General features: G+C 45.2%; 1 protein-coding gene across 1 annotated transcript in view; it reads left to right on the plus strand.

The window, feature by feature from the left end:
• SMC1B (structural maintenance of chromosomes 1B) overlaps nt 1–19,889 on the plus strand; it is a 2,533,210-nt gene extending 2,513,321 nt beyond the window's left edge. Inside the window, exons 24-25 of the mRNA XM_085652431.1 lie at nt 3,363–3,473; nt 19,356–19,889. Coding sequence (XP_085508557.1) covers nt 3,363–3,473; nt 19,356–19,439 — 195 coding nt within the window. The 3' untranslated portion in view covers nt 19,440–19,889. The remainder of the gene's footprint in view (nt 1–3,362; nt 3,474–19,355) is intronic.
• Nucleotides 19,890–20,179: the final 290 nt, after the last annotated feature.

Genomic DNA, 20,179 nt, shown 5'->3' on the forward strand with positions numbered 1-20,179 from the left:
TCCGTGGGGTTCCTGGGTACTTGCTGGTTGGTTCCTTGTGTCCCCGGCTCCTCTGTGTCTTCTCCTTTGCAGTTCGCATTCCACTGTCTTAGTATATGGTTTGATCTCCCCCTGGAGAGCACTGTATTGTGTGCTGCTTACCTGATTGCTTTTGAAGTATTCTTGTGTATTGTGTTGATATCTCTGGGTAGGAGATATACCACTCTGACATTGATAGTGTGTTGTAATAAATAGGCTTATTTTTGCTAAACACTGTGTGGGTTCTTTTCATCTAACTTACACTACAGATTAAACAGATTAAAGCAAGCTGCTTGACACTCCTTCAAGATAAACCTGAAGGCTGCTCTCCACTTCTACCACTTTGAGAGATTTCTGTGGTTATCAAAGACCACTAAAATCACCACAAGGGTTGCCTGGATTAGTGCAGGTGCACTACTTGAATAAGTGTGCACCATATACTAAGCCAGCCTCCTGCATTTCCCTTTAATCAATTAGTTCAACATTTTTGTGTCCTACCCTGTACTACCAAAACGTTGAACTTTTATCTGTCAAAAGCTCTGAACTGTTCGGAAACGTTCGAAACCTGTGTCAGAATTCATTACTCAAAACGATATACTTGGCAATATGTCAGGTTGCATTGACCGTGCGTGCAGAATTCAGCTGAAGAAATGTTCTTTTCCGTCTATCACTATCTCCACTAATGACCATATAATGTAAACTGTGAGAGACCATGCTAAAGGCGGGTCAGAGGGGGATAAAAGAGAAAACAGGGACAGAGGACTCCACAGTCTGCCTCAACACTTCCAGGGTCATCGAGGTCTGCAGATTGTAGTAGATCTTTTCCAGATAAAGAAATTTCTTGGGTAACGTGCCATGGGATTACTAAATATAGTATAGAATAGATTCACCTTAGCAATATCTTGGAAAATCAACTCTATACTTAAAAGGGTAACTGAGCGTTTCTTAACACTAAACACAGGAAACATCAATATCTCGAAAAATAAATGTTTATTCACATGTACAGAATAACTACCTCAAGCTGTTTCTCTATAAGCTTTTTTGTGGAAGATAAGTATAGTTTCTACTTGACTTCTGCATTGCTGCAAAATGAAGAGCACTATTAACATCCTGCAATTCCCTACTCATGGCTAACTATACAGAGACTGGAAATCTAATACCTTGTTCACAATGTTCATATTCATACATATATATTAAGAATCCGTTCTGTTCATTCACAGGAACTTTAACAGAACATAGAATTGCAGTCTTAAAACTTCAGATAGCTCTAAGCTAGTTTCACAATGTGTTCGTATTCCCTATGTGACCTGACATATAGGACAAATGATGTAAAATGTGTGTCTTTCTAAAAAAGATGATGGCCCTCACTTACCGAGGTGAGATGTTTCATCATTGGGACACTCCTTTACTGTGGTAACATCAAAGTCAAACACAGTAGGCTCTCGCTCAAGCTCTTTTTTTAAGAGGGTGATGTTTTTTGAGGAGGGGTATGTCTTCTGTATTACAGGGTCCTGGGGGATTTCAGATTAGTAAATTAAAAATATTTTTAAGGTGGAAAACTATTAATTTTATTGTCCAATTCCTATCTACTTAGAATTATCAGGAAAAGTGCATGATCTCACAATTATGCTAACACGTTTCTGGCCACCTTTAGCGACCTTTTGCAAGTTAATGGGATTCATCAGGGCATTTTGGACCCTTGAAGTCCCAAATGTCTCTCTATCATTGTTGTATAGAGCCACACGTTTTATGTCTTAGTCGTGCAAATAAAATGTAATACATATATATATGGGCACACATTGCCTGAGGTCATTACAATGATCAGTTGTCAAGACCGTACCATAAATAACAGTACATGTCGCAGACGTGGACATTACAAACAGAAAATCCCATCTGCACCACCATACACTCATGCAGTGACCATCAAATTGGAAGTGCAATAGTCCATGTCCCTTTTGTATTGTTCTCACCAATTGTGGCTCGTTTTTAAGCCACCTGGCTTAGACCTGTGGTCTTGCAGCTAAAGTTGGAAATATATTTGTTAAATGTTAGAGGCAGCAGCTCTCTGTTCCACTCATAAGCGTATCATCTCTCTCAATTATTCTTGTACTCACAAGTCAAGCTTTCGCTACAGTTGATAGGGTTCCACTGGTCTGACAAAAGTTTGAAAACGGTGAATGAGAATCTGTTTATGTAGTGCAGCACCTGCATTTCTCGGGCACCCCAAGTGGATTGTTGCAGCATGACATTGCTTGCAAAGTCTGTAGTTTACTACCGGGCTTTTGTAGCCTAGATGGTCGAGGCTATGTTATAGTGGAGGCAGCAATCCATTTTCCGTTATTGGCTCAACGAAAAGGATGCAACTGTGGTTGAATCAGATGTTTTAAGCACTTTTGTGGTATTATTTTATTGTTTTAAGAGTGTGGTTCTTATGTTCTAGAGCTCAGTTGGTTAGATTATATTATGTTTGTGTCAGGCACATCAGGTGACACTAACAATATAATTGCATTTTTAAGGACACCTCTCTGTGATCCAAAATGTTTGTTGTACAGTTCTTTAATGAACAATAGATCTTGAAGTGTGAAATCCTACTTTCAAATAGTGATGTCCTCCTTGCAGCAACACTGTAGTTCTTTTGCCTAACAAAGATGCTGTGCACCACGAGGAAAGTTAGACCTGACGATCCAAGATGGCTGTAATGACCGGTTACTTACCTGTAATATTCATTACTCCGAGTCGTAGACCTCCCCGTCACATTCCTGGTTCCCATCCCTCCCTCCCTTTTCAGCTTCTTGTGCTTGGGGGTACAACAGGATGTGCTTACGTGAATCAAGGGTTATAAGCCACAGGATGTGGGAGTGGCCTGGAGGGTGGGGATGGACTAAAGGAGTTTTGCTCTGAAGTTCTGGGGGAGGAGCTATTGGTCATATGGTAATGACTGACGGGGAGGTCTGACGAGAAGGTATTCTCTCTATTTACACAAGAGTTGGTGGCCTGCTGGGAACTGTAGTTCACTGCTGGTGTTTTTCTGTGTAGCGCATTCCCTGCACACGCAGCTCCCGAATCCAGTCAGCACTTAGTAATGACTGCCAGCAGATTACGTCAAAATACTGCATTCTTGCACTCAGAGCATATTTAATGGTTAGCAGTACCTCCAGCCCTATTTCCTATCATTGTACACGTCTGGGGATATTTGTGTACTGCTCTAGCGAATTACATTTGGTTTCAACTGATGATATTGTCTCTGGTAAATCTAGAAGAAGTCGATTTTGCCTCCTTTGATTTCTGATGTTGTAGTCAAACATTTCTTTGTTCAAGAAATAATATTGAAATTCCATTTTCAGGTAACTAGCTACATCAAAGAACAGGCAAGAGAGCAGTTTCAGATGCTTGTTATTTCACTCAAGGAAGAATTTTATTGTAAAGCAGATGCCCTGATTGGAGTCTGTCCAGAGGTAGGTTTTTTGGCTAATTATAATTCCTTATATCAAACAAGCATTTGCAATGCAATCGGTCTCGCCTTTGGGACTTTATTTGTATTTAGCTATGCAGCACATTAGCCTGGGTGCTGAAACATTTACTATTCTTTAACATGGAGGGAAAGTAAGCACCAAAGTGCGTGACACACCAGGTATGGGACAACATGGAGAGAAATATTGCCTTTCAGTGGGAAATGGTATAGTCCAAAGCTCTGTTTTTAATATAAAATCTGGGCCTTCGGTGGTTATATCACTGAAAATACAAGATTTGAAAAAAATATTATTGTCTACAGGTGCTCATGGAAGACAATTTCTATGGACTGGAATCTAGAAAATGCTAAAGTGATTCGGGTATGTTACTGACCTCTGCTAGTCATTTTCTATCAAGAAAGTTAAATAGAAACTGTTGCCAGAAAAAGAAAAAAAAGAAAGTCTCTTAACAGATAGCAATTCTGGTATTTTACTGACCTATGCTGGTCGTTTTCTATCAAGACAGTTAAATAGAGGCAGTTGAACAGAAAAAAGTCCCTAAGCAGAATCAGACAAGTCCTAGGGCTGATCTCCAGAGCCCAGAACGTACATACACAATATGTATAAAATAAGTATATTCTAAAGTATATACAAGAGGTCTTGAATGCTCGACCTAAAGTGTCTCTTCCAAAGCTACTGGCCATATGCTTTCAGAAGATAAGGACCCCAAGCATGTGGAGGAACTTTTATTGCAAGACACCTTAAAATTAAAATATTGATAATCGTTACCGACAGTCAAAATGTAAAATGGTGCTATTTCGTGCAAACCACGATCTAAGGCGGTCACATTAGAAAATCGGTGTTGGTATGCACTTCACTGACCAAACCAAGCTTTTTCTTTACAATCAAGAACGCATTAAAATCAGAATTAAATACAGAAACTGGAGAAAACGCCAGAATTCGGATCAGGATGAATACCTCCCCTATTGAAATGTCTTCAAAATCAATGCCTGCTTGGGCAATTGCTAAGTTCCTTTCTGTTCTCAATGAGCACCAATCTTAAATTCTATAACTCAACATAACTGAGTATCAAGCTGGAAGTGGGGGGTGGGAGTGTTGGTGATGGCAGCTGTATCTCTTCTGAAGGTGGGAGTGGAATGGAACGCCTCCATACTGGGGTTGTGTGCAGGGGAGTGATTTCTCCATGAGCAACAAAAAAAGAAATGTGCAATTGTACATCAGCATTTGCGTTCCTCACGGCAGAATTGTACTTCACTTACTTTCCAATATTGTGGAAATGCTTGACCCTGTAAGAATCACTTTGAGTACACTTACTTACCTGTGATTGGTGCACTTTTCCAGTTGTAGGGCCAGATGTATCAAGATTACATTTTGCGAGTCCATAATAGCGAATTTTACCGATTCGCTATTATAGACTCGCAAAATGCAATGTATGTAGGCTTTTGCAAACATTTCGTGATTTCTACATATTTCTTAATAGCGAATCGCAAATTGCGATTTGCTATTAAGGAATGCCTTCACATTCATTCCTATGGGCCTATAGGCCCATAGGAATTAATGGGAAGATATTTACAATTTAGGAGTACCAAATAGGTACTTGCAAATTGCGCATGCAATTTCATAGGTGCAAGGGGGCAAAAAGGCCATCCTGATGCACCCCTGAAATATGCATGTGTGCACATGTGGCATACATACATACCCTAAGAGCATGTATGTGTGCCACACGGCACTTAGAAAAATGCAAAAAAGTGAATTTTTCTAAGAATTTGCAAATTACCACCAATTAGAAGTTGGTGGTAATTTATGATTCCTTAATGCCAATTCGCAATTTGCGGTAGCTACATGAATTGCATTTAGGGAATCACAAATGCGATTTCCTAACTGCATTTAGGTAAGCGCAAATAATTGCGATTACCCATATTGCAAATTGAAAATGTTTGTTACATTGCAAAACGCATTTTGCGATCGCAAACGGGCAAAAAGCGTTGATACATCTGGCACATACTCCTGAAAAGGTTTGGGTACTGTAATATTATGTTCAAGCAGAGATTCAAATATCCTCACTTACTATTACACTTTTTTGTAAATTGGGTCTTTGTCCTTTTTGTGTAGATGGCCCATCTTCGCTCAAGTGGAAACAACGCCACCATGGATGGGACTGGGAGGGACCTTCGGGGGTGGATAATTTCTTGGATTGTCTGGAATAGGCCAGCATTGAGAAGAATTTGAGTAGAAAGCTGGGCAGGAAGAGGTTACTGCTGTAACGCAAAGGACACTCGGATAGGTGTTGCAGTAAAGCATCTTTCCAAAGCAGGAACTGAATCACACTGTTGAAATATATAAGGAAGTGAAACTTCAGTTTGATTTGATCAGGGATGATCCCCAGTCACAGACTGGTGTTGTCTTTTAAAAACCCATGAATTACTAATTTCTGATACATCTCTTTTGTTAGCTGTTACTCGAGCAACATCCCTCTCCCTTCTTTTTGATACTGGATTTTGGAGAGAATTGTGTCCACAGTTCTATGTAGAATTTCTGGGCCTCAGCTAAGAAGGACTATAAATGATATTACAAGATTTTGACATAGGGCTGCACCGCAGGCCTTCCTGCTGTGCTGCCCTATGGCAAAAGAAAAGGGCAGGAATGCACCGTATCTGTCGTGTATGGAACAAAACAATCACAAGAGGTGTTTTCCTCTTTCTATATGTGCTGCAGAATGCCACACACAAAGGAAAACCGAGGAGAAAAAAAAGGTATTTCTCCTTGTTGCACTTCCCTCACACCTCCTATAGGGAGGCGTACGTTTTTGACCCTACTTTAGAGTTACGATTCCTCGTAAATCTGGGGCAGTGTCAAAAAGACATGGGTGTTGCTGGGAACACCCACAGTAATACCCATTGCACGCCTCTTTAACACAAAAACTGTGTTAAAGGGAACAATGTTTACAAAGCCACATTAAGCCAAGTGAAGTGGCTTAGTGCTGCCTGGTACATATGGAGCAGGCCACTACGCCATCGGAGCATCACAAAAAGTGATGCTCTGGTGGCACAGCCTCATTGTAAATGAAGCCCATAGTGTCTTGCTGACCCACAAGGATTTAGGGAACCAGGTTGTGTCTTAGGGACCTTGTTTGCCCTGGGAAACGTCTTTCCTGGAGATGGGCCGGGCAGATGGTCCTAAAGACAGAGGCCATCAGTGCTTAATTGGTAAAATAATAAGTGCTGATGCCCAAAGTTTTCTTCAGAGCCACCGCCAGTGCTTCTGAAGTTAGAGGGTATGAATACCAAGGCATCTATTCTTGAGTCCCCCTCATGTCTCTTTCATCCACCACTGGACGCTCCCTGTCCCTTTTTGTCATCTTTACATGTTCTTTACCATTCCTGATTTCTCCATTTATTGCTGTTTATCCGTCTTTCTCTTCCTCCTCCTTTTTGCCTTTCAATGTTTTGTAGTGAATAAAAGTATGATGGTGAAACTTAGTTCCAATGCCCAAAAAGATATGCTGGTGGGCCCCACCTCACGCTCAAATTAAGCCCTGGAAGCCATGTCCATCTGAGAAAGAACAAGTAGGCTGATTGTAGGTGCACATTTCTTCACACTCTTCCCACCATCCATCTGCGCTGGAAGTGACATCACTGGATTTCCCATCAATGATCTGCACAGCAAGTGGCATCACTTGCTGTACAGCGAACATGCCACTGGTGGGCCAAAGGCAGACCAACTGTGCCCCTCCCGCACCCAGTGTCAGGACCCCTGGTCCTTCTCGTATCCACCTGAAACCCTGTTGTCACTTTACTACTACACTTTGTAACTAGTTGCTACACTTTTGTAGCAACTACTTTACTTTTTTTTATTTTTAGTAAAGTGTTACTAAAGTGTTACTAAAGTTACTAAACTTTGCAAGGGATTCTGGGTAACAGCACCTGGTGAGAGCCAGTCAAGTCACCCCATCCTGGATTCCCCTGGGTGTCTAGCTTTCAAAAATGTATAGGTGTGTTAGGTTTCCCTAGGTGCCGGCAGAGCTAGGGTTCAAAAACTACAGCTAGGCACTTAGCAAAAAAAGGGTCTTTTTTCACTGTGAAATTGTGGTGTGTCCACGTTGCGTTTTGCGCCGTTTCCTGTCGTGGGCACAAGTGAGGTACCATTTTTATCGGGAGACTTAGGGTAATTCAGATTTGTAGAGCAACTGTTATTACCTATTGACTTTCGATGCATTTCTGCCTTCCAAATGAAAGACAATGTGTAAAAAATAAGGCATTTTGAAAAATGACCGATAATTTTCATGCTAGTTTGAGTATTTCCAATTTCGGAAATGTGCAAATATCTACTGTTTCTAAACTCTATATTTTGTTCCCAATTCAGAAATACATAGGTCTTTCATACCATTTTTTCCATCTATACATTTTCCCAGAATAATTGCTATATGCCCGGTACACAATAAAAAACCATTGCAAGTCGCTGCTCAGTTTTTGGCTCTGGGTTCGTCCGGTTCTTGGTGAACCTACAAGTCCTATATATCCCCACAACTAGTAAGGTCCAGCGGATGTAACGGTATATTGCTTTCAAAGAGCTGTCATAATTAGAAGAAGTTACAGGTGAAAACTTTGACACAAATAGCTGTTTTTTTCAACTAATTTTCAATTTTTTCCTATATTTAACTGTTAGTTTCTATAAAGAAACCTTGAAGGATCTACACAAATGACCTCTTGCTGAATTTAGAATTATGTCTACTTTTCTAAAATATATGGCTTTCCAGGATCCATTATTGCTTTCATACCCATTTCTACCATTAACTGGAAAGAGGTTGAGCAACAAAAATAACCAGAAAAATGCCAAAACTGTGTAACATTTTTTGGTTTTCTGACAAGTCTGTCATTCCCCAAAAGCTGGGAAAATGGTGATTTCAGCCCCACAAACCCTTTTTTGATACCATTTGCAGGGAAAAAAACAGACACTTTCATTTGCACCACGTTTTTCCCATTTTCCCCAAAACACCAACCAAAATTTACTTTAGAATCCTCATGATGTTGGAAGAAAAGGACACAAATTTGGCGTGGATAACGTATGTGGTCAAAAAGTTACAGGGACCTAAGCGCGAACTACCCCAAATAGCCAAACAAAGGCTTAGCACGGGGGGGAGGCCTAGCAGCGAAGGGGTTAAAGCCCGATACAGAAGCAAACCGGTCCAACTCAGCTAGTATGGCAGGCAAAGAATCCCTGGGGCACTCCAGCGTGACCACCACATCATCCGCATAGAGGCAGAGTTTGTGTTCCGTCCACCCAGAACGCATCCCAGCGATGCAGGGATCATCTCGAACCCTTTGAGCCATGGGCTCCATATACAGGGCAAACAGGAGCGGCGACAGAGGCCACCCCTGACTCGTCCCCCTACGTATTGGAAAGGCAGTTGAGGCGATCCCGTTCACTCGCACCGAGGCAGTGGAATCCGCGTAGCTACCAAATATCCAATCGATGAAGCGGAGTGGCAGGCCAAAGTGAGAGAGCATCGCCTTGAGATACGGCCAGTGGACCCTGTCAAAACGCCTTCTCAGCGTCGACTGAAAATATAATTTGTTCCGCCGGAAAGCGCTCAGACCTATCTACCAGATGTTGGAGCTGCTTGGTATTATCGGAGCACTGGCGCCAGGGTACAAACCCAGATTGATCCGGATCTATTAATCCAGGCAGATGGTGAGAGAGTCTCCGCGCCAGGATCCCTGTGAAGATTTTCAGATCTACATTAAGGAGGGAGATAGGGCGAAAAAATGCACACAAACACCTATCCTTACCCGGCTTGGGAATCACCGTGATCAGTGCTTCAAGCATGGAGGGTGGAAGAGGGGTGGCAGCCCCAATCGAATTATAGACCTGCACCAGCAGCGGGGCCAAGATATTGCAAAACTTTTTATAAAAAGCAGAGGAGAAGCAGTCCACGGCCAGGTGATTTATGAGGCTTTAAGCGAAAGATAGCAGAGATGACCTCCTCTAGCCTAACAGGGGCTTCAAGCTCTTCCGCTTGACTCAGTACTAATTTGGCCGTGTGCAGGGGAGTGATTTCTCCATGAGCAACAAAAAAAGAAATGTGCAATTGTACATCAGCATTTGCATTCCTCACGGCAGAATTGTACTTCACTTACCTTCCAATATTGTGGAAATGCTTGACCCTGTAAGAATCACTTTGAGTACACTTATAGGCCTGTGATTGGTGCACTTTTCCAGTTGTAGGGCCAGATGTATCAAGATTACATTTTGCGAGTCCATAATAGCGAATTTTACCGATTCGCTATTATAGACTCGCAAAATGCAATGTATGTAGGCTTTTGCAAACATTTCGCGATTTCTACATATTTCTTAATAGCGAATCGCAAATTGCGATTTGCTATTAAGGAATGCCTTCACATTCATTCCTATGGGCCTATAGGCCCATAGGAATTAATGGGAAGATATTTACAATTTGGGAGTACCAAATAGGTACTTGCAAATTGTGCATGCAATTTCATAGGTGCAAGGGGGCAAAAAGGCCATCCTGATGCACCCCTGAAATATGCATGTGTGCACATGTGGCATACATACATACCCTAAGAGCATGTATGTGTGCCACACGGCACTTAGAAAAATGCAAAAAAGTGAATTTTTCTAAGAATTTGCAAATTACCACCAATTAGAAGTTGGTGGTAATTTATGATTCCTTAATGCCAATTCGCAATTTGCGGTAGCTACATGAATTGCATTTAGGGAATCACAAATGCGATTTCCTAACTGCATTTAGGTAAGCGCAAATAATTGCGATTACCCATATTGCAAATTGAAAATGTTTGTTACATTGCAAAACGCATTTTGCGATCGCAAACGGGCAAAAAGCGTTGATACATCTGGCACATACTCCTGAAAAGGTTTGGGTACTGTAATATTATGTTCAAGCAGAGATTCAAATATCCTCACTTACTATTACACTTTTTTGTAAATTGGGTCTTTGTCCTTTTTGTGTAGATGGCCCATCTTCGCTCAAGTGGAAACAACTCCACCATGGATGGGACTGGGAGGGACCTTCGGGGGTGGATAATTTCTTGGATTGTCTGGAATAGGCCAGCATTGAGAAGAGTTTGAGTAGAAAGCTGGGCAGGAAGAGGTTACTGCTGTAACGCAAAGGACACTCGGATAGGTGTTGCAGTAAAGCATCTTTCCAAAGCAGGAACTGAATCACACTGTTGAAATATATAAGGAAGTGAAACTTCAGTTTGATTTGATCAGGGATGATCCCCAGTCACAGACTGGTGTTGTCTTTTAAAAACCCATGAATTACTAATTTCTGATACATCTCTTTTGTTAGCTGTTACTCGAGCAACAACCCTCTCCCTTCTTTTTGATACTGGATTTTGGAGAGAATTGTGTCCACAGTTCTATGTAGAATTTCTGGGCCTCAGCTAAGAAGGACTATAAATGATATTACAAGATTTTGACATAGGGCTGCACCGCAGGCCTTCCTGCTGTGCTGCCCTATGGCAAAAGAAAAGGGCAGGAATGCACCGTATCTGTCGTATATGGAACAAAACAATCACAAGAGGTGTTTTCCTCTTTCTATATGTGCTGCAGAATGCCACACACAAAGGAAAACCGAGGAGAAAAAAAAGGTATTTCTCCTCGTTGCACTTCCCTCACACCTCCTATAGGGAGGCGTACGTTTTTGACCCTACTTTAGAGTTACGATTCCTCGTAAATCTGGGGCAGTGTCAAAAAGACATGGGTGTTGCTGGGAACACCCACAGCAATACCCATTGCACGCCTCTTTAACACAAAAACTGTGTTAAAGGGAACAATGTTTACAAAGCCACATTAAGCCAAGTGAAGTGGCTTAGTGCTGCCTGGTACATATGGAGCAGGCCACTACGCCATCGGAGCATCACAAAAAGTGATGCTCTGGTGGCACAGCCTCATTGTAAATGAAGCCCATAGTGTCTTGCTGACCCACAAGGATTTAGGGAACCAGGTTGTGTCTTAGGGACCTTGTTTGCCCTGGGAAACGTCTTTCCTGGAGATGGGCCGGGCAGATGGTCCTAAAGACAGAGGCCATCAGTGCTTAATTGGTAAAATAATAAGTGCTGATGACCAAAGTTTTCTTCAGAGCCACCGCCAGTGCTTCTGAAGTTAGAGGGTATGAATACCAAGGCATCTATTCTTGAGTCCCCCTCATGTCTCTTTCATCCACCACTGGACGCTCCCTGTCCCTTTTTGTCATCTTTACATGTTCTTTACCATTCCTGATTTCTCCATTTATTGCTGTTTATCCGTCTTTCTCTTCCTCCTCCTTTTTGCCTTTCAATGTTTTGTAGTGAATAAAAGTATGATGGTGAAACTTAGTTCCAATGCCCAAAAAGGTATGCTGGTGGGCCCCACCTCACGCTCAAATTAAGCCCTGGAAGCCATGTCCATCTGAGAAAGAACCAGTAGGCTGATTGTAGGTGCACATTTCTTCACACTCTTCCCACCATCCATCTGCGCTGGAAGTGACATCACTGGATTTCCCATCAATGATCTGCACAGCAAGTGGCATCACTTGCTGTACAGCGAACATGCCACTGGTGGGCCAAAGGCAGACCAACTGTGCCCCTCCCGCACCCAGTGTCAGGACCCCTGGTCCTTCTCGTATCCACCTGAAACCCTGTTGTCACTTTACTACTACACTTTGTAACTAGTTGCTACACTTTTGTAGCAACTACTTTACTTTTTTTTATTTTTAGTAAAGTGTTACTAAAGTGTTACTAAAGTTACTAAACTTTGCAAGGGATTCTGGGTAACAGCACCTGGTGAGAGCCAGTCAAGTCACCCCATCCTGGATTCCCCTGGGTGTCTAGCTTTCAAAAATGTATAGGTGTGTTAGGTTTCCCTAGGTGCCGGCAGAGCTAGGGTTCAAAAACTACAGCTAGGCACTTAACAAAAAAAGGGTCTTTTTTCACTGTGAAATTGTGGTGTGTCCACGTTGCGTTTTGCGCCGTTTCCTGTCGTGGGCACAAGTGAGGTACCATTTTTATCGGGAGACTTAGGGTAATTCAGATTTGTAGAGCAACTGTTATTACCTATTGACTTTCGATGCATTTCTGCCTTCCAAATGAAAGACAATGTGTAAACAATAAGGCATTTTGAAAAATGACCGATAATTTTCATGCTAGTTTGAGTATTTCCAATTTCGGAAATGTGCAAATATCTACTGTTTCTAAACTCTATATTTTGTTCCCAATTCAGAAATACATAGGTCTTTCATACCATTTTTTCCATCTATACATTTTCCCAGAATAATTGCTATATGCCCGGTACACAATAAAAAACCATTGCAAGTCGCTGCTCAGTTTTTGGCTCTGGGTTCGTCCGGTTCTTGGTGAACCTACAAGTCCTATATATCCCCACAACTAGTAAGGTCCAGCGGATGTAACGGTATATTGCTTTCAAAGAGCTGTCATAATTAGAAGAAGTTACAGGTGAAAACTTTGACACAAATAGCTGTTTTTTTCAACTAATTTTCAAGTTTTTTCCTATATTTAACTGTTAGTTTCTATAAAGAAACCTTGAAGGATCTACACAAATTACCTCTTACTGAATTTAGAATTATGTCTACTTTTCTAAAATATATGGCTTTCCAGGATCCATTATTGCTTTCATACCCATTTCTACCATTAACTGGAAGGAGGTTGAGCAACAAAAATAACCAGAAAAATGCCAAAACTGTGTAACATTTTTTGGTTTTCTGACAAGTCTGTCATTCCCCAAAAGCTGGGAAAATGGTGATTTCAGCCCCACAAACCCTTTTTTGATACCATTTGCAGTGAAAAAAACAGACACTTTCATTTGCAGCACGTTTTTCCCATTTTCCCCAAAAAACCAACCAAAATTTACTTTAGAATCCTCATGATGTTGGAAGAAAAGGACACAAATTTGGCGTGGATAACGTATGTGGTCAAAAAGTTACAGGGGCCTAAGCGCGAACTACCCCAAATAGCCAAACAAAGGCTTAGCACGGGGGGGAGGCCTAGCAGCGAAGGGGTTAAAGCCCGATACAGAAGCAAACCGGTCCAACTCAGCTAGTATGGCAGGCAAAGAATCCCTGGGGCACTCCAGCGTGACCACCACATCATCCGCATAGAGGCAGAGTTTGTGTTCCGTCCACCCAGAACGCATCCCAGCGATGCAGGGATCATCTCGAACCCTTTGAGCCATGGGCTCCATATACAGGGCAAACAGGAGCGGCGACAGAGGCCACCCCTGTCTCGTCCCCCTACGTATTGGAAAGGCAGTTGAGGCGATCCCGTTCACTCGCACCGAGGCAGTGGAATCCGCGTAGCTACCAAATATCCAATCGATGAAGCGGAGTGGCAGGCCAAAGTGAGAGAGCATCGCCTTGAGATACGGCCAGTGGACCCTGTCAAAACGCCTTCTCAGCGTCGACTGAAAATATAATTTGTTCCGCCGGAAAGCGCTCAGACCTATCTACCAGATGTTGGAGCTGCTTGGTATTATCGGAGCACTGGCGCCAGGGTACAAACCCAGATTGATCCGGATCTATTAATCCAGGCAGATGGTGAGAGAGTCTCCGCGCCAGGATCCCTGTGAAGATTTTCAGATCTACATTAAGGAGGGAGATAGGGCGAAAAAATGCACACAAACACCTATCCTTACCCGGCTTGGGAATCACCGTGATCAGTGCTTCAAGCAAGGAGGGTGGAAGAGGGGTGGCAGCCCCAATCGAATTATAGACCTGCACCAGCAGCGGGGCCAAGATATTGCAAAACTTTTTATAAAAAGCAGAGGAGAAGCAGTCCACGGCCAGGTGATTTATGAGGCTTTAAGCGAAAGATAGCAGAGATGACCTCCTCTAGCCTAACAGGGGCTTCAAGCTCTTCCGCTTGACTCAGTACTAATTTGGCCGTGGAGACCCCCTGCAGATAGCCGGCCGGTCCCTCCTCGGTTAAGGTCTGGGCAGCATAATGGGTCTCATAGAATTGTCTAAATGCATCCGCAATCTCGTGGTCAGTGTTGTGTTCCTATTCCTCTTGGTCCAGGACCCCGTGGATGCGAGACGCCTGTCTCTGAGCGCGCAGCCTATTAGCGGGGAGCCTCCCACACCTATCCCCCCCACATAGAAGGCATGCTTCACTCGAAGGGCGGCGTATTCAGCCCTATCGACATCCAGGCCTGCCAACTGTGCCCTGGCCGCCTTAAGCTGCTTCCAAACTCTGGGTGTCCCTGTCCGCTGATGAATTCGCTCTAATTCAACAACCTCCCCTGATAGTCGCTTCCCTTTCTCCCTCCTATCCTTATTGTCTGCTGCCGAAATGCACAAAAATTCCCCTCTGACTACTGCTCTCAGTGCATCCCAAAGGATTGCCGTGGAAATAGTGGGAGAGTTATTGAGGACCAAGTAATCAGTAATGCATTTAGTAACTTGCTCCACTACCGAGGGGTGTTGCAGCATCATCTCGCACATGGGCCAAAACCTACGGGGGCCGCCGATGGAGTAAAGACAGGGATGCCCGCACCGCCGACTAATCCTGGCGTACGTCCTGTGGGGGTGTAAATAAAAAGTGTATTCCCTGGGTGTCTCAGTCTCCAGATATCTGTGAGCCCAGCCTCTGCCAGGAGGCGCCTCCCACTCTCAGAAAGGGCCCCAGTCTGCCCCCATCGCTGCGCAGATTAGTCAACAGCTCCATCAAAGGTCAAATTAAAATCACCCCCTAAAAGCAAGGACCTGTCTCGGAGGCAGGTTTGTTCATGTACCACCCCCCGTATGAACCCCTCTTGGCCCTCATTGGGGACATAGACAGTTGCTACCGTAAAAGCATGCGGACCCAGCGTGAAGGTGTAAGCCAAAAGTCTGCCCTTTATCTCTGCTTGCTTGCTGCCAATCCGAGCCGGGAACTTAGCAGAGACCAGGATCGCCACCCCCACTGTCTTAGAGGCCCGAGAGGAGAACAGTTGGTAAGGAACGGCTTTGGACCTCAATCTATGGGTGTCGGAAGGCAGGAGGTGTGTCTCCTGGAGGAGGCAAATATGGGCGTCCGAGTTTTTTAAGAAGGACAGGACGGCCCGCCGTTTGATAGGGTTGTTAAGACCCTTAACATTAAGGGACAAAATATGGATATCAGCCGACATGAGAAGAGAGTAGAGGACATGCCAAGAAGGGCTGCACCCCCACCTGCAAAGTCAGATACAAGACATTAACTGTAAGCACCAGCGACCCGCCATATCTGGAGGGAGGAGGAGGAAACCCCAGTTCCCCTAGTAAACAACAAACAACTAGAAACAATAACACATGGAGTCCACAAATGTCCTGGGCAATCCGCCCCATGGAGAGTCGTGGAATGGATAGCAGGAGCCGCCCGCATCCCGCACAAGGCCCAGCCAGCTATACCACATGGAACCCACTAAGAGTGAAGGCTGGTGTTACCAGAGTCAGGCATGCTTCAGTTTGCGGCAGCTGAGTCTTCTGTCAAAGTGTCCAGCACAGCCTTACGCTCTTTAGCCATTGTCTCTGGGTCTGGGGGAAGGCGCAGGGGAGGGCTCCCAACCCGCTGCCACTTTGCTGGGCTGTTGCGGCGTCCGGTGGGGATCTCCAGTTACGGAGTATCACGTTCGCTATCTGGCAAGTGAAGAAGCAAAGAGGCCTCACGAAGGGAACGTACCCGACGAAGCTTGCCTTCCCATTTGAAAATGATCCGGAAAGGATGGCCCCAGGAGTAGGAAATGTCTTTGGAGCGCAAGAACGCCGTAACTGTCAGGAACTCTCGTCGTTTCTGCAAAGTAGGGGCCGCCAAATCTTGAAATAGAAGTGGTCTACAGGAACGGAAGTCTATAGGGTGTTTGGCCCTTGCCTCTCAGAGGATGCGTTCTTTAAGTTGAAAGTCATGAACGCGTGTTAAGATATCTGGAGGGGGAGCAGTCGCCGGTCTCTTGGGTCCGACACGATGTGTCCGTTCGAGCTTAATCCGTTGCTCCTGGGGGGCCCCCAAACCATGACGAAAAAGTTCCTCAACGAAGGCTTCAGTGTCCGGCCCCTCCGATCCCTGAGGAACTGCTCGAATTTGGATATTGTTCCGGCGGGAACGATTCTCGAGGTCCTCCCCATGGGCTTGGAGATCTATTTGGTGGTCCTGCAGATGGAGGACCTCCTGCTGGATCTGCGCGACTTCTTCGTCCCGCGACGTTGCTTGTGTCTCCAGCTTATCGACTCGCTACCCCACCAAATCTATGTCCCTGCGTATCTCGCGGAGCTCCGAGGTCAGTTCCTTTTTCATGGCGTGGAATTCCCCCATGAGGGAAGCGAAGAGAGATTCGAGGACACTATGGGTTTCCGGCCCCTCTGATTTATTCTGGTCCTGTTCAGCTTGAGGTCCCCCCTGCACCGTGACGCCTCTGACCCCCCAGCACCAGCCTTGAGGAGAAGATCCTTCACCGACCTATCCTTCGTGGATTTGTTTGTGGCCATCTTGAGCCGGCCACGTCTCCTTTACCTGCAAATGTGAAGCCGTGTGGGGGATGGTAGGGGGCTGTAGATCTCCTGGTAGCAGATAAGCGGCTATCCACGCCTTGCAGTCAGCAGCTTCTGTCGGTCTCGCTCCCCACAGCCCGGAGTCAGCCAAGGCGATGCCCCGGCATGCAGTTTCCAGCATGTGGCTCCCCCGGAGGGTCCCCTCACGAGTCACCACCAGGGGCTGTTCCGTAAGTCACCCCTTCTGAGCACGGGCCGCCCCTGCCAGGCCCCCCTCTCTCCCACCGCCCTCCAGCTGTAGCTGCCCAACTGGTTGCACCGCCTGTGCCGCCGTCCGAACCGCGTCGCTCCCAGGCGTGTGTGCCGTTGCTCCACTGCCACCACTCCTTGGGGTCTCAAGGCCTCTCCCGGCATCACCTGTGGAAGGGCACCACGTCCATGCGAGGCCTGCTGCCTCAGTGTGCGGCCCAAGACAACGCACCCGCGTGACAGGGCGGGGTTCCCACCAGTGAGTTGGACGTATGGCCCAGGCATCACTGCCGCAAGGCCGCCGGGCGATACTCGCGACCTACTGCTGCCAGCCGGCCAAACTCTGCAGGGAGGAAGCGCGGGGCCCAGGGGGGACCAACAGTACCTCAGTGCCGAAGATCCCGTGCTTGTCCGACCACACCGGCAGTCCGATCGGGGTCAGCGGCCCCCGGGTCCAGGTCCGCGTCACACACCCTGCTGATCAAAGGAGGCCACCGCTTGGCACTTCTCCGCTTCTCCGGTGCTCTCCTCCAGCTAGGGCAGAGGCGCCCCGCCACCTAGGGCCCGCCCGCCGCCGCTCGGATTTCCAGGACACCCCCGTTGGGCCTTCTTTCAAGGCGGGAGCCGGCCTCAGCGCGCCTCCGCTCGCCGCGCAAGCTATGGGGACCTCAGCACAGGCCGGAGCGCCGATCTTGGCGCGTAGATGTCAGCGCCGCTCCGCTTCACAAACTTGCGGGTGTACACTGGACCAGCGAGGGGTCTGGAACGCTGTTTGGGGGTCCACTATACACCGCTGTGAGGCTTGGGCCCAGTCAGGGGATCGGAGCGATAAGTAGGCACGTCCTACTCAGTCGCCATCTTGGCCACACCCCCGTGTCTCCTTATTTGAAGTTCCGGCATTGAAGGGAGCCCCTTCATGAACCTGGGATCTGCGCAGCAATATAAGCTTCGTGGAAAAGGGGGCTAACACCTTTGTCCAGATCTCTGTTGTGCATTTGAATATGCTGGCCGGAAGGCCATTGGGGCCTGGAGCTCTGTCATTTTTCATGGCTTTTATATGTTTACAAACCTGGGCCGGCGTGGGCAAATCTTGAATTTCTCCAGGCGTTTGGTCTACTGTCCCCCGGTCAAGAGTGCCGTTTGGTCATATTAGCAGGCTGTTGTATAGTGCTTTTACGTGTCGCACCTAGGATCCTTCTTGAACCGCGTTGTACCTGGTGCGGTTGGGAGATCTGAGTGGGGGGGGGGGGGGTGGGGGGTACGAGAGCTTGTACTGCTGCTGTCTGCTACACCTGTTCTGTGTACAAGGTAAGCTTGTACTGCTGCAGCTTGTGCTGTACTCCTTTGGTGTGCGTAAAGGAAGCAGTGTACAGCTGCTGTCTGCGTTGTGCTATTTTGTATGGGATACTGGTAGTGTGCACTGCCTCATGTACCTAATGCATGCGAGAATGTGTGTGTGTGTTTGACTTAACACTGCTGCCTAGGGGTACGCCTATTCCATATGTGTGTAAGCAGGGCCCTGCTGCCTCTGCGGTGCAGGAGGAACCCCAACCTATCAGGGACCCCCACTCTCAAGGGGGGTCCCAAATCAACCCAAGGCCAATGAATATCTGTGATATATGGGAGACTCAGGGGCCCCTCATCACTTTCTGCAGGGGCGGCCCTTAAAGTTGAGTTATAGGCTGAGGGATCTATTAAAACTCGCTGCCTGTGCTTTGTCTGTTTGAGCAAAGCATGCCGTTCTGTAATGTGTGTGGGATTTTTTGTTTGTTTAGGAAATGATGTGCTGGAATGGTAACTGTTCTCTGTCTTATTGAAACTTGAGAAATGCCTTTTATGCTGCAACAGTCAAAGGAAACGATTGGCTTCTTTGCGAGGGCTTGTTTATGTTGTTAAACCCCTCCACCAGCGATGACATCGAGGTATGAGGCCTGAAATTGTGTAATGGGTAGTAACACTCACGAAAGAAGAAACCTCCGTGCCTGTTTTGATTACTGTATAAATATATTTACCATTGCTATAATACCAACCAGAGAGTAAAGTATTTTTGCTGTTACCTATGGCCATATTGCATATTTATATATATGATATAAAGATATGAACGTGCAATGATCAGATCCCTCATTTTGTCCCGCTTTTAGCAAGATGACTACATGTTCAGTCGAGCAGTGACTCTGGATCTTACTCAATATGGAGAAAGTGATGACGCGGAGAAGAAAGACTAGGCAGATAGTCCACCGTTGGATATCATATGTGTTCAGTGCTAAAGAAATTAAACTGTTTGGTTATACCTAACTGTGGTCTTATGTTTAATTTTGATCACTTAACTATGTAAGGCCTGCAGTATTGTTAGCAATTTTTTCATTGTGTATTATATTGTTAATTATATTTAGACGGCTTGTTTCGCCATTTCATTCTAAACAAAATGTTGTTATTCATTTGTTATACTGACAAGTAGGATGTAATCCTAACTATCTTTAGCAGTTTTCTGAATATTTTTGAGAGTGCAATTATTTTGATAGTTTAAATGCAGTTTAGGTGTACAGATTTGCATGAAATGCATTTCATACACACATACGAAAAATATGCCTTGTCGAGCTTGACAGAATGCATTATATTTCGCTGCTTATTTCAGTAACTCAGAAACTTCCTGCCGTGAGGAGCCTGCTTTCCATTTCATCTGGTGAAACTGATTTATCTTGAAAATAAATATTTCTAGAGTGAAGGAGTGGGTGTGATTCGTGACAATAAGATCTAGTCATCGCCCATACAATTTTTTGCAGAGATCTTCTAATTCATAATTAGCATGACGCTTTATCTTGTTTACTTTATATTGTTTACTTAGTTCACATTGTATTCAACAGTTCTGTACATGCAAGAAAAAGGAGTGATTGGTGCATGTCTGCATTATCCCTGCATTTATTACAAATGTAAATTTGTCAAAGTAGATTTAAGGCCGCTATTT

Source organism: Triturus cristatus, chromosome 4_1 (assembly GCF_964204655.1).
Source record: "Triturus cristatus chromosome 4_1, aTriCri1.1, whole genome shotgun sequence".
NCBI classification, from domain to species: domain Eukaryota; kingdom Metazoa; phylum Chordata; class Amphibia; order Caudata; family Salamandridae; genus Triturus; species Triturus cristatus.